The sequence below is a fragment of the Heliangelus exortis genome, chromosome 3 (genome assembly GCF_036169615.1).
Source record: "Heliangelus exortis chromosome 3, bHelExo1.hap1, whole genome shotgun sequence".
NCBI lineage: Eukaryota > Metazoa > Chordata > Aves > Apodiformes > Trochilidae > Heliangelus > Heliangelus exortis.
The window spans coordinates 11,387,192-11,401,089 of record NC_092424.1 but is presented as its reverse complement, the minus strand read 5'-3'; the positions used below and the strand labels follow the sequence as shown (position 1 = coordinate 11,401,089).

Here is a 13,898-nt window from a genome sequence, read left to right as displayed (position 1 = left end):
ACTGTAATTTTTACTATATTTTTATAACACAAACTACTGTCGGCTTTTTTCTTCAATAACAGCTACAGTATATTTCTTCTTTTGCATATTATAGCTACAGAGAGATTTCCAAAAACATTAAATAAACAGGCACAAAGTTTACAGGAGAACTACCATGTGAAATGCCAATAAGCCATCTAAAAGGTAGCAGACACACAATCACATATTTTGAACCAGAAAACCAGCACAGTAGAGAGAATCCAAGTCAAGTGCTTCCAAAGCTTCCAGGTGAAGGTAGGCAGAAGCCTAGAGCACTGTCTGACAGCATCTCTTCACAGCACCATAAAGATGCTGCTTCTGAGAATACTGTACTGAATATTTGCTTGGCTTTTTTTAGGACGACATAATGTCATAAAAATTTCAGGCATAAGTGTACTTCTTCCCTTCATATACAGCTAAAGTAATTTTCTGCACTTTCCCTAAAGAAAAAAAAATAAATAGTTGCAATGAAGAAGTTCAAGACAAAAGAGGGGAAAAAAGCAGATATTAAAGGAATATTAGTATCAAATACTAAAGGTTGCAACACAAGTAAACTTCATTAAAAATACTAAGAAAACAATTACATATGAACATTATCTGAAGATCAGCTGTCATGAGATAAAAATTAAATTGTTATGAAAAGCAGGCAGTAACATGGAATGGACCCTTCAAAAATAAAATGTTTTGGTAAAATATATAGAGAAGCCAGCAGATTAATTATTGAGAAATTTCTATGTGACAAAATATCTGCCAAGTTTTCATCTACCGTTCCACAAATTAATAATTATTGCAGTTACTTCCTTTTATGGCAAAAGAACTCCAGCAACAACACAGGTTTCGAACAAATTTACAAATTGGTTTAGTGCTACTTTTTTACACAAACCCTGTAAAGTAACTACTAGAAATGCCCCACTAAAAACACTCTGCTGTCAGATGGACAAAAAAATAAAATATTAGAAAACAATTTGAATATATGGGCTATAAAATGAAAGGCTATCACAGTGGAACATGCAAACAGAATTTCAAAAAGCTACATGCCTTTTTGAGATGTTACTTGTAAGCAGCTTTTTCGAACGAAGCACTGCTCTGCTTTTATAATCTGCTGCTTCTTTTTTAGTTGCTGTCTCTTAATCTATTGATCAAAATCCATTTTGAAGAATACTTTAATCTCCAATCAAGTTATGACATTTCTGCTTTCCTACATCTTCCCCTGCTTTTCCATAAAGTAAGCACCAGTACATTTGCCTGCTTTTTAGGCATTTTCAATATGTACAGGGATTGTATTAAAGATGCTTTCAGAATGAGAATACGTACAAGTATCCAAAGGGACAGTACTTGTCACATACAATGGGTTTGCACTTCTTTGGCCGTGGTCGGCACTGACAGATCTCACAGTTGTGGATGTCAGTCTGGAAGCCAAAGGAACAGTCCAAGGAACAGCCCGAAATGAGGCCTGTGCACAGCTCCTCCCCTGTAAAGGACACGTACTGGTTATCACAACACGAAACTGGTTGTACCACAAAAACACATCTTCAGCAGATTAAATCTTCCCTTTTACTTCATAACTTTTCACATACTGGTAAGCCTTACCTTCAGATCATGCTTATTTGAAAATATTTGACAGAATTCTCCAATAATGACCCAAATTGTATAAGCAGACACTACAGGATGTCTTGAGTTCTAGTCAAGAACTTGGGGAGTACCACCTGGTACCCTAAACTAACATGGTTTTATGAATAGATAAGCAGCAAAAGGAGCCCAACATCCTGACTCTGTAGGTCTCTAAGAAAACATTTATAAAAACACAGACTTTCAAAACATTATACGGGTTTAATAGGTTTCTGTTCAATATAGACCATCTTTATTTCCCCTCTCCTTATTTTAAATAGAATCAAAAGGCTGCAATGTATTAATAACATTATGTTGTTTGCTGTGAACTGTAGCTATTACAATTATATTTTTAAGAAGCAGGTCTTAATCACCAAATATGTGATCTATGCTTAGAGATGCTAGTCTAAAAGACCTGTCTCTTGAAATCCACTGCTGTGCTTTATCAGTCTCTTGTGGCATAAGGGAGCTGGTGGATTGTTGGCTTCTCAGTGTCTCCAGTATGGATATAAAAAATGGTCATTATGCTCACTTTCGTTGGAATTATGAGAATTATCAGTTTCTTTTTTTTCTTCTTGAAAGAAGTGCTAGAAAGACCAGTCAGCATACTCTGGGATACAAAGTTAATTTATTGGTTGCAGAGGCGAGAGAAAACATAGTGATGCAAAACGTAGGAGGAAAAAAAAGACCATTACTACTATAGCCAAAGTGAGATAAAAATAGAGAAAGAAGGAAATAAAATTAAGACTCTCCAAGAGAAGAATATGGTGGGTTATAATCAAAGTTCTGACTTTTAGAGTGGTATTTAAAGGATGGCTGTTCTTCAGTTGAAACATCCACACCATTCCAAAGTGGTAGTTATACAGAGGGCAGCTGAAGAGCACTCCTCTAGATGTGCTCTTCATTTCAGCTATGAAGACTGTGTTTTTTTAGGGGTATGAATATTTAGGAGCTGGATTTCTCCAAAGAGTTACATTATCAGAAGATAATATAACTGTATTATCTTCATGTCTCTAACATAGTAATATACCAAAGGAAGACTACAGAAGAAATTTTACTTTATTTAAATGCTTTCTTTTCTGTTTTTGTAATGTTGCATTTAAGATTGCAAATTATAGACTTAAAGAGATGTGGCTAAGCTAAGAGTTCCCTTGTCTACCAGGTTAATGCTTATTTGGTAAAGAAGGCATATATCTTAGTGCTTCAGCATCAAACTGAAGCCTTGGAGAAAATTGGCAAATTGACTGCCTACTTCTGTGGCAGAATTTGGGTGTAAAAGTAAGGGCAACAGCTCTCAGTTGAAACAGAATGAAGATCATCAGGTTCATCATCAGGCCCTCACCTCTCCATTTTTATGCAGATTTGGTGTCTGAAGCAAAGAGGGTGCAAGTTTTATTGTCATTCAGAAAAGAATACAGAAAAAGAAATGCCAGATCCTTTCATGGATTTGTCAGCAGGGCTCCTATGTCACAACATTTAAGCATTTATTCACTCAGATCCAACCTTCACATGGCAATGATAACCCAAGAATCTCAGATTCTTGCTTTACTCATAGAGAAAACACATACAAATACCTTCATGAAGTTTTACAATGTTTTTGGTAGATTAGCCTGAATTCTATCCTCCAAGAATACTAGTTCTTTTTAATTTGCAGGCACTAATGCTGATTTATAAAGTTTATAATGCAAAGGAAACTCTGCGCTCTTCTCTGGTAAAGAGTGATGTATGTGCAGCACAAAGAAAGAAACTCATTGAAACACATTCAAGTAATGACAATTTGCCTTTCATTTATGAGCTTTTATGCTTAACATGTTTGTATACAACTATTCCCTGACAGTATATAATGATAATAAAATTAACTAAGCTTTTAACCATGCATGACTTCATAAGGTAGTAATGAATATTAAAGTTAGACTTGAACTTTATAAAGAAGGTATGGAAAAGTACACCTAGAGTGGAGTATCTCCAAAAAGAATTAAGCTCAGTTATGACTTCTGAGATGACATAAGTTATGGTATCTCCTGCAGATGGCTCAGAACTGATCAATGAATAAGCTCAGAACTACACAGGTTGGACCGATTAGAACCATTCATTTTTTTGAAGACTTCATGACAAAATATGACAGGGACATCCAGAGAAAGCTTGCTAAGGTCAATGCAGACCACTACTCACTGCTGAATTTACCAGTGTTACATCAATGCTATACAGGGAAATCAGAAGAATCTCCACATATCCCTGCTGACAGTCTTTCTAATAAGATGCTAAAAATGGTGCCCTCTGAGAAAATATGTTACTTAAATTAACACTTTGTTGTACTTGAATTTCTGATAGTATGACATTACAAGTCATGAGAATAGATTTTAAAAAGTTTTTGGAAAAAAACCTGTGCTCTCTATGAAGAAATTTAGTGTATTGAAAATCACAAAATAAATTCTGGTCTACTTTCAGACTTCACAGATAAATTTCTCATACTGAAACATTATTAAAAATGTAACAATTACAGTCAAGTCTCCAACTGAAGTGCCATCTGGTACATATACACAGTTTCTGTCTGCTGCACAGACCTGTTAAAAAGCCTAGTCCAGCGTTTGAAGCTGGGTATTTTTTTCAGAAAACAGAGTGAACCATAAATTTTTGCAAAGCAGACTGAAGCTCTCAGAAACAGAAAGAAGAAAAAAAAAAAAAGATCACAAGCCTAAAGATTAAATGTGATTCACATTCAGTGTATGCAGTTGTCATTCTGACAGTATCTCTATAGCCTTAGCTATAGCTTTTAGTTAATCCTTATTAAAATAATTACAAATTTGTTACAAATGGATAAGTAGAAAAGCAGATTTTCTGCTCAGGTTTTTCATTTCAGGTGGCAAATACTAAGGAATAAAGAGAACTAGTTCATGAAAGCCAACTGAAATGAAGTGAGGAAATGTATTGTGGTGAAACATTAGGTGGTTACTTGTTTGAGGGGCTTTTTCCACCTCTGATTAGATAAATTTCATCAGGAACCTGAATTGCAAATCATGGAATGTCTTTACAAAGAAGAGATCCAGCCCCAGCCAGACTAATAACTGCTTCAAAATTGTATCAGTCTGAAAGGAGAGGACAGGTATTTTGAAAGGTAATGCAGAAGGAAAACCACCTTTCAGAGTTTGAGAGAAATGCATTATGCAGCTGCACATACTGCAGCTCTTAAATGAATGGGATCAAGCTTCTGATCACATTGTATAAGCTATCTTTATTTCTCTGACTGGTTAGTTATAATGGCACCACCTAGGAAACTGAACTAATGGCTATATAGGACATAGAAAACTAAACTAGAAAAAAAAGTGATGAAAAGGTAAACCAATTAAAGGGAAAACATTGTACTGTTTAGGGAAAATATCTGTCTGGAGAGTAGAGTAGCAGAAACACATTTGTTAATTTTTCTTATGAAATATACTATGTCAACTAAGTAATGTACATACAGAAAAAGAATCCTTCTACACTAGATAATAGAAGGGCTTAGGGGAATGAAATAATAATACTGGGGTGAAATATAATACTGGAAATGTGTGAGGTCATGCCACCCAGAGGGACTAAAGAGGAATTTCTGCTGCAAGCTGAGAGTTCAGGAACAGGACACTGGTTGATCTCAGAATGATATTGACATGGTATGACTTTAGAAAAAGACAAATGTGTTCCTGAATGTCTCAGGCTAATGTCTCTGTATTTTTTACCACAAATATTTAGCTTTTTAGTGTAAGTACAGACATTAGCTGAAATACCACATAAAAATCTGAAAGAATTTCAACTGAATTAAGTACAGCAGAAGGCTGTGACAACAATCACAGAAAGGCTGTTTGACGTCAACCAGTGACACCATTAAAATAGCCTCCTGCTAGGAATGAATACTCACTTGAGGACAAACATACTTATAGCAATGAATCCAGCCCACACAAGACCTTGCAGTTTTCCATAAGCAACCACGACTGCAAAAGCAGCAGCAAAGACAGTTACCAGTGTCCATGTTTCTAGCCAGTGTCTTCACTATAGATGGCAGCAGCTACTGCTTTAGGGACTCTGCCCCTTCAAACACTGCAGTTATAGCAAATACTTTGTTCTGTAGTCTTGCAACAATTAATATGCTTTATATTGTATTATATACAATTATATGCTGACTTGGGAGCAAGAATTTCAAATTATTTGATTAATTTAGATGAATTTAACAAGACGCTATTGGAAAAAAAACCAAAAAAAAAACCCAAAAAAACACCCCAAATAAACTCAAGCAGAATAGGCAAGAACAGCTGATGACAAATTTTTCTTCCAAGAAGCATTTTTGAATAATTAATGAACACACCAATATCACCACCAAGGATTTTAAGCCTGGTCACCATTGCCCATAAACTCCTCTTAAATTGTGATTTCTTTCTCCCCCTTTCTTTACCTGCTCACAAACAGTTTAATACACACATACTATAAAACAAATACTAGAGTTTCAGAAGACCATGATTCTGCTTAAGGGAAATGTGTTTGGGATATGTTAGATGGGACAACACTCTCTGAAGAAGAAAGTCTTATCTTAAGAACAGATGATCACCAAGATATGATGAGGCTCTACACAGCACACAAAGTATGTGGTGTTTTATAACTCTTTTGCAATAAGTACCTTATTCTCCACACTAACATCGTCTTGTTTTGAAAAGGTTGCCAGATCACTGTAAGACCAAGCCACTGGCTGCTAAAGGATAGAAAGGTACGCAAAAAAAAACAAACCAAAAGCAACCTGGTATGTAAAGAGCAGTTTATATACTGGTGTGACCTACTATAGTAGTCCAGGGTGCATCCTGCAAACAAAATAACCAACAACAAAATTCTGTCCCTGGTTCAGCAATGTAAACATCTCTGCATTTGTGAGAATTTGCTCAGCAGTTGGATATTTCAGGTACAATACAACCTCCCCTTCTCAGTTATGGTATCGTAGAGGCAATGTATGTCAAGGAATCACAATTCTTTGGCCTAAATTCAAACCAACAGATAGATGATTTATTCCTGGTTTCAGAGTGCTGATGTCCTCACCTTGCATAAACATATGAATATTTGGAGTGTTATGAAATATTTCTCAAAAATCAAACTGAAAAATAAGCAAAATTCAGTTCCATGAACTGCATGTTTAGGTCTAAAAGAGGTCTTTTCTATGAACTTAAAATAGCCTGATTCTAATTCCAGCTAACTCTTACTTAAAAAAAGACTTCTCAATTTCCTTTTTCTAACATATGTGGCATTTAAAAACCTGTAAGCTCTTAAGCTGGAACATTAGTTTTTCTCCCATTTATTATTTTACATATGGACACATTGATAATTTTACTGTAAAGACTGAAAGTCATCTTAGTGTGCAGTCTAGAGATGCACAGCCTGGTAGAATACTTTTAGTTTTCATACTCTACATTTTACAGATAAAAAATAACTTCCAGAGAATATTAATAGATACTTGACAAGAATTGTCAGTATTTTAACTTGGCTTCAACTGGTGTCCATTTTTTCAAAAATGCGTAGCATGGCTACAGAAAGCTAGCTACATACCTTTACCACAATTATTTTCTTGATGCTGAGGCTAAATCATATCAGGAGAACTGTTTCACAGTACCTTTATAATTAAGGACTCCTCAGCCGTCCTCTTGGTGTGGATTGCTACTGCTGGTTAATCTTCAGGGGTGGGGATCTGGGGAGGCAAATTTATGAAGGAGAAAACTAGGTTACTTGTCAGTAACTGGAATTCTCTGAATATATTGCCTCCACAGATCCACACTAACCCTCCCTCCTTTCATTAGAATTCACTCATGATTTACAATAGCTGGATAAAAATGAAGGGACTGGGCACTGCTGATGTTAGAAAACCCTGTTTAAAAAAATTATCTGAGGCAAATTACCCAGCTTGGATACTTGCTCTAAACAAATCTAGGATTCACATATAACACATGACTTCATGAAAATGGATTTGTAGCAGTGATATCTCAAAAGTGGAATTACTGGGAAATGATCAAGCTTCAATAAACCTTTTAGCAACACACTGGGGTGTTTTTTTGCCACAAGTCTTTATCTGCTTCTATTGCACTAGATCTACTGTAGATCTTACTAAACCCAGCATATTATTGTAATCTTAAGAGATATCTGCCAAAGGCTTTTATTCTAGTGAGAAGACAGTGTTTACTTGGCATGAGTTATTCATCCTAATTCTACCATCTTCAGGGATTACTTCCACTATCTTCCACAAGTCTACTTAAAGAGTTAATATTTCTCTTCTACTTAGAATATGTACTCTTTCTAAGCTTTAAATTTTTAAGAAAAATGCTTCGGTCTCAATTTTCCATGGCTGTATTTCACTAACTGAGGTCTAATACATAATAGCTATTTCTTTTCACACGGAAACAAAAGGATAAAAAAGCATCCATTTACTGCCAGGTCTACAAAATTATTGAAAAATCCATGATGTGCCCCTCTTGCACTCAGGGAAACATCCAGGACTGTCTTTGTTTTTACAATCTTTTATTTTTTTTTTCCTCAGAATTTGTTCCTAAACCAAGGTAACAATGGGAGATAATTGTTACTAAAATCGAGAAGTGTTACCTAATTTGTATTTTCCTTTAATATTTCCAGCTATTTTGTATTGTCTGAAGGGTACATTTTGCTTGATTAGTGTGTGGGAGTATTTGTCCTACCTCAGTTTGATATCAAAATAAACTTAAAACACACGGAGGGTTGCACTCAAAGAGCTGTAGTCAGAGCTGGGTGTCCAACTGGAGATCAGTGCTGAGTGGAGCTCCTCAGGGTCCGTATTGTCGGCGACAGTGGCCAATTCAGTGGGATTCAGTGCACCCTCAGCAAGTTTGCTGATGACACCAAGCTGTGTGGTTGACAACCTGGAGGGAAAGGAGGTCATCCAGAGGGACCTTGACAGGCTTGAGAGTGGGGCCTGTGCAAACCTCATGAAGTTCAACAAGACCAAGTGTAAGGTCCTGCACCTGGGTCAAAGCAATCCCAAGCACAAATACAGGCTGGGCAGAGAATGGATTGAGAGCAGCCTGGAGAAGAAGGACTTGGGAGTAATGGTTGATGAAAACCCCAACATGAGCCTGGAACGTGTCCCTGAAGCTCAGAAAGCCAACCATGTCCTGGGCTGTATCAAAAGAACTGTGTCAAACAGGTCAAGGGGATTCTCTCCCTGCACTCTCCCCTTGTGAGACCCCGACCTGCAGTACTGTGTCCCCAGACCTGTGTCCAGTATTCAAGCCCTCAACACAAGAAGGACCTGGAGCTCTTGGAGCAAGACCAGAGCAAGACCATGAGGATAATCACAGATGCTGGAGCACCTCGCCTATGAATACAGGCTGAGAGGGTTGAGGTTGTTCAGACTGGAGAAGAGGAGGTTCCAGAGAGACCTTTTAGCAGCCTTCTGGTACCTAAAAAGCTCAGCTTTACCTACAGAAAAGATGGGGAGGGACTTTTTACAAGGGTATGTAGTGACTGGACAATGGGTAATGGTTTTAAGTGGAAGGAGGGTAAACTTAGGTTAGGCATTAGAAAAAAAATTCTTTAGTGTGAGGGTGGTCAGACAGTGGAACAGGCTGACCAGGAGAGTTGTGGATGCCCCATCCCTGGAGGTGTTCAAGGCCAGGTTGGATGGGGCCTTGATCAACCTGATCTAGTGGATGGTGCCCCTTTCCTTGGCTGGGGGATTGGAACTAGCTGATCTTTAAGGTCCCTTCCAACACAAATCATCCTATGATTCTATTTTTTCAAATGGACAAAATTAACACAGAGAGTTTATGTGTTCTGAACACACCCCCGAGCAAGGATTATTTATAGAAATAAAGTAATGAACTGACTTTTGGCCCCAAAGAGTGAATGGCTAGGAAAATCCATCCCAAGCTCTAACTGCTGCATGATTAACACACAGAAAAGAGTTGGGATGTATTCTCCCATTCCAGTCCCTATGAAGCTTTTCTTAGGCTTTTTCCTATCATCACTCCATACACTTTTTCAGAATCCTAACTGCTACTATTTATAGACAGCCCATAGAGCCACCTCCCTAATTTCCAAAAATCTTCCAATCCTGCCCTCAAGCAATTCTACAATTAAACCAAATCCCACAGAACCAAATGCAAACTTCATGTTTGAATTCCACTCTACTTTATCAGCTATAAAGGGAGCTGGTTTGAGTTGCCAAAACATTGAAGTCCATGCTGCAGATGTCTGCTAGTATAGGCTGAATGTTAGCACCTCCTTTAAAGTCCATGGAAGAGTACATTTTTTTCTCATTTAAGGAAAAGGTATGAACACTCATCCAAAAATATTTCTGTATCTATATAGCATGTAGGGGTGGTTGTATGCCTAGAGAACTGTGCAAACACTTCATACACCAAGATTTCTAATTTTTGAATAGTGATTTCATGGTTTGCTTTGACAGACAACAGAGACCACAAGATGAAGAGAATGATGTGCAAGGAAAATGACTCATCCCAGTTTGCTACAATTGCATCTCTCCATAAGCAGTCTAGAATTAATGAAATTGCAGAACAGTTGCATCTTGTAACTGCTAAGATATGCCTTCTAAATGAAGGAAATAATTTTAAAGTTGACATCAATGCTCTAATTTAATTCAATTTTAGTAAGATTTGAAAGGTTAAAAATACTAAAGCCATACTGTTATACCTTGAAGCATACTTAGCTTACTTACCCCTATTTACTTGGGGTAGGACACTTTAGTGTAACTTGTAGGAGAGATTTTAAAGGCTTTTTCATGAAAATAACACATGGACTCGACAAAGCCTGATAAAATAATGTCCCTCACTGCAGAATGATTCAGTGTCCAGCAGCAACTATCAGATTTTTAATCCTAGGTTACTGCAATCAGTCAGCATTACTTAATGTAGTCATCTTTGGAGCAACAGGAGTTCTGCTTCACAAATATCACAAATAGCTGACACCTCTGGTCTTGTTTCATTCTGTCTAATGCATTCCTTCTCTTAAAGGCTTTGATCTGCTCCATTTCTCCCTATGAAAGCAAAGGCCTAGACACTACAAACACAATAGCAATTGTTGCACCCTACAAGTGACAATTTTTTGCTTATTTACTTTTTTCTGTTTGTTCCTTGTTCTTATAACTTCTTATATCATCTTCCTCTTTTTTTTTGGTTGGTTGGTTGGTAATGCATTTCTTGTTTTTCCTAATGTCTACTGTTTATGTTTTCTTATTGGTATTTTGCAGTGGTTCTTCCTATATCCTGAATTATACTTTTTTCTTTTATCCTCATATGGTGCTGCTTTAGCTTCTATATTCTCCCAGTCTGTCTTTCTCCTTCATCATTTCTGGTTTCATCTCTACCTACTGTTCCATTTCTACCTACTAGCCTACTACTCTAACCCTCATATCTATCTGTGCTCACAGTATGGTCAGGGGGCCTGGGGTCTGCCTCTGCTTTTTATTTTTAAATTTTGTTGCACTATACTGCAAAAACAAGCAGAAGGACAGAGGACAAAGTAAACTACTTTTAAAATTGCATTTCACTAATATTTCACTTCTTTCTTCCTTCTCATTCTGTAGTTGCATTGAGTCAAGCTGTATAAGCTTGGAACTAAATTGCACTAAAGCACCAGCAAGTTTCATAATACAGTAGTTAGATCATTATTTCAAATAAACCTGTTGTACTGATTTCTGGCTACAAGGATGTAAAGGAAGTTAATAATGGGGAGCAATTTACAGTTTTACTCTGCATTCTTACACTTTATGATGTTGCTTTTATTTTGGCTGAAACAGATTGAAGTATAACAAATCTTCAGCAGAGATATATAAAGAGAAATTGACAAAAAGGAAACTTTACTGGGAAGAGACTTGTAGTATTAGGATATGATGACTTCAGATAGTAGTGGGGAGGAGAATGTCCTCTTTTTATTCAGACATTTTAGATCTGACTCAGTTGAGCAGCTTTAGACCAGCAAGAACCAAGTGGCAGCACTATAGACAGTGATGTTCACAAAAATACACAAAAGTCTACATGAGCTAAAGCTAATTCACAGTCTCACATTCTTAGAGACAAGATGGAATTAAACTGGTTTGGACACAAGTATTATCTCAAAATGCAGAGAACCAGCACAGTACATTCTCAGTGTATCTGACCTAGAACTTCCTTCTTCTCAGTCCTCATACTTGACAGAAAAACACTATTGCTGTCATTTTGACTGATAACTACCAAGTAATGAAGACTTCCAAGCAGCTATATTTCTTCACTTCTTAAGAAAAAAAAGGTTTCTGCTCTCAAATGGCTGAGGAGATTTTAAAGCAATCTACAATTCAAATTATTTAACTGAAAAAGATATGGCAAAAAAAGTGGTATTATTGTTTGCTACAGACAATTTGCTACTGCAAAATGAAAATAATTTTCAGAGAAATATTTTCAAACCTGGCAAGATAAAAATTGCCTTTAGTAGGTGCTTCAGCACAATTTAATCAGAAACACTCCAAACAAAGCCAGAGACTTTCTGGCATGTGGGATATGTACATATGCAGTCTACTAATCTAGGAAAAAAAGAAATGATCCTTTGGAGCAATGGGCATCCTGTGCACCAAACCAGAGAGAAGGACTGCACACACAGGCACATAGATTTGTTGTGTATTTCCATCTTCTTGTTTGTGTCAAACTCCCCAGTGAATTTAACAAAAATATACAAGAAGAAAAATCAAATTACAATGATAAAAGCAGAAAACACTTCTTCTGCCCGTAGGAAAATCTAAGGCAGACATGTATGTGATAGATTGGATGCAGTCTATGGAAAGCCACCCTTGCCATGAACACAACTTGAAATCAAAGGTATAATTTGTGGATTGTCATAAGGACAATATGTCCTGTCATATATTTACTTGTTATTAAGATGCCCTCTCCTTTACCTTATGGAAATATTTCACATAAATAAGTTTTCACAGAAAATAAGTTAAAAAAGCCAGGACAACATCTTTTCTTGTTCCTTAAGCAAAACAACGATCCAATCCTAAAACTCTTTACTTTGTACCAATTAAGAGTTTTATTTTGACCATTTTTACCAGAGACTCCAAAAATAGTCAAATTGCTTTAGAGCGGGCAGACTGAAATGAAAAGAAGAGGAACGGAGTAATGCTTTACTACTGAAAGCCTCAGAGGCTACAAGGAAGCTGCAGATCTACAAAAGAGTTACACAGAGTTTAAACCTTGTGCTAGGTTGGGCTGGCACCCAGAGTGATGCATCCTACACTTGAGACTTGTACTCCATGGGCATCCTTTGTCAGGTTACTTCAACAACTGAACTGACCTTGCTTTTTTATCTCATCTGTAATTGTTCAACTCTTAAGGAAACACATACAGAAAATACTTTTTTTGCTGCTTCAGAACACACTAAGTTCTGACAAGGCACAGGGATTTTCCTTGAGGAAGAAATAGATGTTGAAGCCCTCCAGGCATATAATTTTCAAACATTTATCCTCCTAGCCTACGTTTTGAGGGGAAAAAGCTAGAATTGAAGAGTCTGCATTGGAATAAGTTCTTAAAGTGCACAAACCTACATGCTCTTATACTCTTTACAAACACACAATTAATTGTGGAAGTCCCAAATTACTACCTTTGTTACCTAGTTGTTACTTTTTACCTGAATCCAGACATTTCATGTTTTCCTCCAAACACATTTTAAGCAAGCAAACAAGCAATGCCAGAAACCAGGAACTTATCCTTTAAAGATGAGCAATTGTAAAACATACACATACTAACACAACATGTAGGGAACATTATGAGTGGACAAACCCAGCATTTTCACATACAGCTTGATACAAAAGGTAGAGACCACTGTATTTTTTGCATACTCACTGGTTTTGCACTGACAAAGGCGACAACCATTTTGGTCCAGCTTGAAGCTATAGATACAGTCTTTTTCAGTCAAAGTGCAGTTCACCAAAACTTCACAGGTGGGTGGAGCTATTGTGATATACGTTGGTTCTGAAGGTAACAAAAATAAAACAAATCAATCTGAGATTACTGGAGTATTATAATTAAGTTTACAAAAATTACACTGTACTTAGTGTGACAGTGAAGAGAAAAAAATTCAGTTTGCTTCTGATGAATGTTCTTGATACTGTTGAAACAACTGAAGAAACAGACTTTGCTTTGAAGTGATGTATGCTCATCATAAAGAGTATAAAGTTGCATAAAATTTTTGAAATGTGGAAATGTGAAAAAATTGCTATGTTGCTTTGTTCACTATGAAATCAACTT

At 36.7% G+C, this 13,898-nt stretch overlaps 1 protein-coding gene across 1 annotated transcript in view; it reads right to left on the bottom strand.

The window, feature by feature from the left end:
- Window positions 1-13,898, bottom strand: part of CRIM1 (cysteine rich transmembrane BMP regulator 1) — a 157,966-nt gene that overhangs the window by 18,064 nt on the left and 126,004 nt on the right. Inside the window, exons 8-9 of the mRNA XM_071739159.1 lie at window positions 13,494-13,622; window positions 1,333-1,489 (exon numbers count right to left, since the gene is read on the bottom strand). Of these exons, the coding sequence (XP_071595260.1) occupies window positions 1,333-1,489; window positions 13,494-13,622 (286 nt within the window). The remainder of the gene's footprint in view (window positions 1-1,332; window positions 1,490-13,493; window positions 13,623-13,898) is intronic.